General features: G+C 53.6%; 1 protein-coding gene and 1 non-coding gene across 3 annotated transcripts in view; one reads left to right on the forward strand and one right to left on the reverse strand.

Moving 5' to 3' along the window:
* The first annotated feature begins 348 nt into the window (after nucleotides 1–348).
* Nucleotides 349–2,340, forward strand: part of HAAO (3-hydroxyanthranilate 3,4-dioxygenase) — a 106,140-nt gene continuing 104,148 nt past the window's right edge. The window contains exon 1 of one of the 2 annotated variants that reach the window (XM_019516376.1): nucleotides 349–431. In XM_019516376.1, the coding sequence (XP_019371921.1) occupies nucleotides 421–431 (11 nt within the window). In that variant the 5' untranslated portion in view covers nucleotides 349–420. The remainder of the gene's footprint in view (nucleotides 432–2,340) is intronic. The other variant, XM_019516377.1, reaches the window with a different exon arrangement.
* TRNAI-UAU lies at nucleotides 424–517 on the reverse strand. The gene is made up of 2 exons: nucleotides 480–517; nucleotides 424–459 (listed from the first exon to the last, which is right to left on the reverse strand). It is a non-coding gene; the product is annotated as a tRNA-Ile (tRNA).

Genomic DNA, 2,340 nt, shown 5'->3' on the forward strand with positions numbered 1-2,340 from the left:
CATATATGGAACTAAAACATAATTGTATAAGGAAACATACATATAGATAGGTAGATAAAAACATTCATCTGTGTTTATAAATGTATAAACATAAATTTGTTTCATTATACATTTGGGGTCAGGAGATGTGTGTGTGTATCTATGGTATACATTGTATGTATCTGTGTGCCAGCATATACATATATCATGTCCCTTGTGTACATACATACATGTAGACACACGCACACTGCACACGAAAGCTCCCCCCGGCCCGGCCGCCGCTCCCCCAGTGCGCGCGGACGCCCTGTGCAGGTCTCACGTGCCTAACGGGGTTGCACAGCGCAACTGCACCCTCCCCGTGCGGCCCCCGGGGCCGGAACCAAACAAAGAAATAAGGAGCCGAGCAGGGAGGGAGGCCGCGCTGCAGCGGGCGAAAAGGAGATGTGCTCCAGGTGAGGCTCGAACTCACAACCTCGGCATGGCTCTGCTGCGTACTGCTGTATAAGTACCGCGCGCTAACCGATTGCGCCACTGGAGCCCTGACATCGAGTCCTCCCAAACGCTTTATCAACGGCCATGCGGGGGGATAGGGAAAAGCAACAGACGCCCTACTTCCGCTGGCGCTTCATGCGGGTTGGGGACGGCGGGGGGTCAACTGCGTCGCCCCTCGGGCCTCACGGGCTGCCCCGCCCCCGCCAGCAGGGATAAGGCGCAGGTGGGGGATAGGGGAAAGCCCGCGAGTGTGTGCTTTCCGCCAGTCACACGCGGCGGGGCCCGGCCCGCTGTGACGTGACGTGGCCTGTGGCCCCGCCCCAAAGCAACGGGCGCAGAGCTTGGGGGAGCCCACGTGACTCCCTCTGTGACAGGGAGGGGTTACCGTAGAGCTCCGGGTGACTCACGCGGCGGAAGGCTGTGTGTTCACTTGGGCGTCAGGGACAGGGCTGCAAGACTGGGACTGGTGCTGCAACAGCTGGCTTCGTGGCCAATTCCCGCCAGCATTGACATGGGTGGTATTTAAGACACTGCTATGTAGGCACTGGGCCAAAATTCAAGTGGCAGCACTCCAGTGCAGACATGCCCAAAGCTGGCTTCGTAGAAAATTGGGGTGGGAGGGCACTCAGAAGGTCTCATCCAACCCTCAGCTCAAAGCAGGCCCAGCCCCAGCTAGATCATCCCAGCCAAAGCTTTATCCAGGTTGGCTTTAAAACCTCCACAGATGGAGAGTCCACCATCACCCCAGGTAACCCATTCCCAGTGCTTCACCACCTTCCTAGTGAGAATTTTTTCCTAATGTTCAGCTGAAACCTCCCTTGCTGCAACCTGAGACCATTGCTCCTTGTTCTGTCATCTGCCACCACTGAGAACAGACCAGCTCCACCTAGTTTCAAACCACCTTTCAGGTAGTTGAAAGTTGCTATTAAATTCCCCTTTGGTCTTCTCCAGGCTAAATGAGCCCACTTCCCTCAGCCTCTCCACAGAAATCATGTCCCCCAGCCTCCTCACCATTTTTGTTGCTGTCCACTGGACTCTTCAACTTGTCCGCATCCTTTCTGTAGTGGGGGACCCAAAACTGGACACGCTACTCCAGATGTGGCCTCACCAGCGCTGAATGGAGGGGAATAATTACTGGAAGAGACTTTGTGAAATCTGGCAGTTTTCTGACCTGTAAAATGTCTTCATGAAAGGGAGGCTGCCCTTAGAGACTGACAAGTCTAAGGTACTCTCTCTTTTCCAGTAGTCAACTCTTCTGACCTGGCTTACCTTAAAGGCATATTACATAGCTCCAACTGCCCCTTATACCACACCCATGCCTTGCAGATGTCATTGCACAGTCACTCTCTTGTTGGGGCCTCCGTCCTTTCAGCCTCCACCCCTTTTTCTCTGGCTGCAAGCCTCCAGTCCTGGTCCACTGGTTTGTGTCTGGGTCTCTTGGCCTTTGCCCTTAGTCATATACTTATGGCTCTGGACCTCCAGCCCTTATCTCTTACTCTGGGCCCCTGGCCCCGGTCTGTGCCTCTCCTAGGCTGCTGGGCCTCTGGCTCAGGTTACTGCCCTTCTCAGGCTGCTTGGGTGCCTTTCCCAGCCTCTGCCCTTCTTGGATCATTGTGCCACTGCAATTGGATGTGACGCTGGAAGTAATCACCTTTTTGTATGGGAATTGTACTAACTACATGTGTGGCTGTCCAGGATAGGCTATATCAAAAAATGTGACAACGTTAAATTCTGTGCCACTCTACTGGGCTGAATTTTGAGAGAGAAATCCTTCCACAATTAATTCATAGTTAGTAGGGTCAGAAGAGACCTGAGCAGATCAAGTCCAACCCTGGACTTTCGGAAGGCCTTCGACACTGTCTCTCACCC

The sequence above is a fragment of the Gavialis gangeticus genome, unplaced genomic scaffold (assembly GCF_001723915.1).
Source record: "Gavialis gangeticus isolate Ggan-Ray unplaced genomic scaffold, GavGan_comp1, whole genome shotgun sequence".
NCBI lineage: Eukaryota > Metazoa > Chordata > Crocodylia > Gavialidae > Gavialis > Gavialis gangeticus.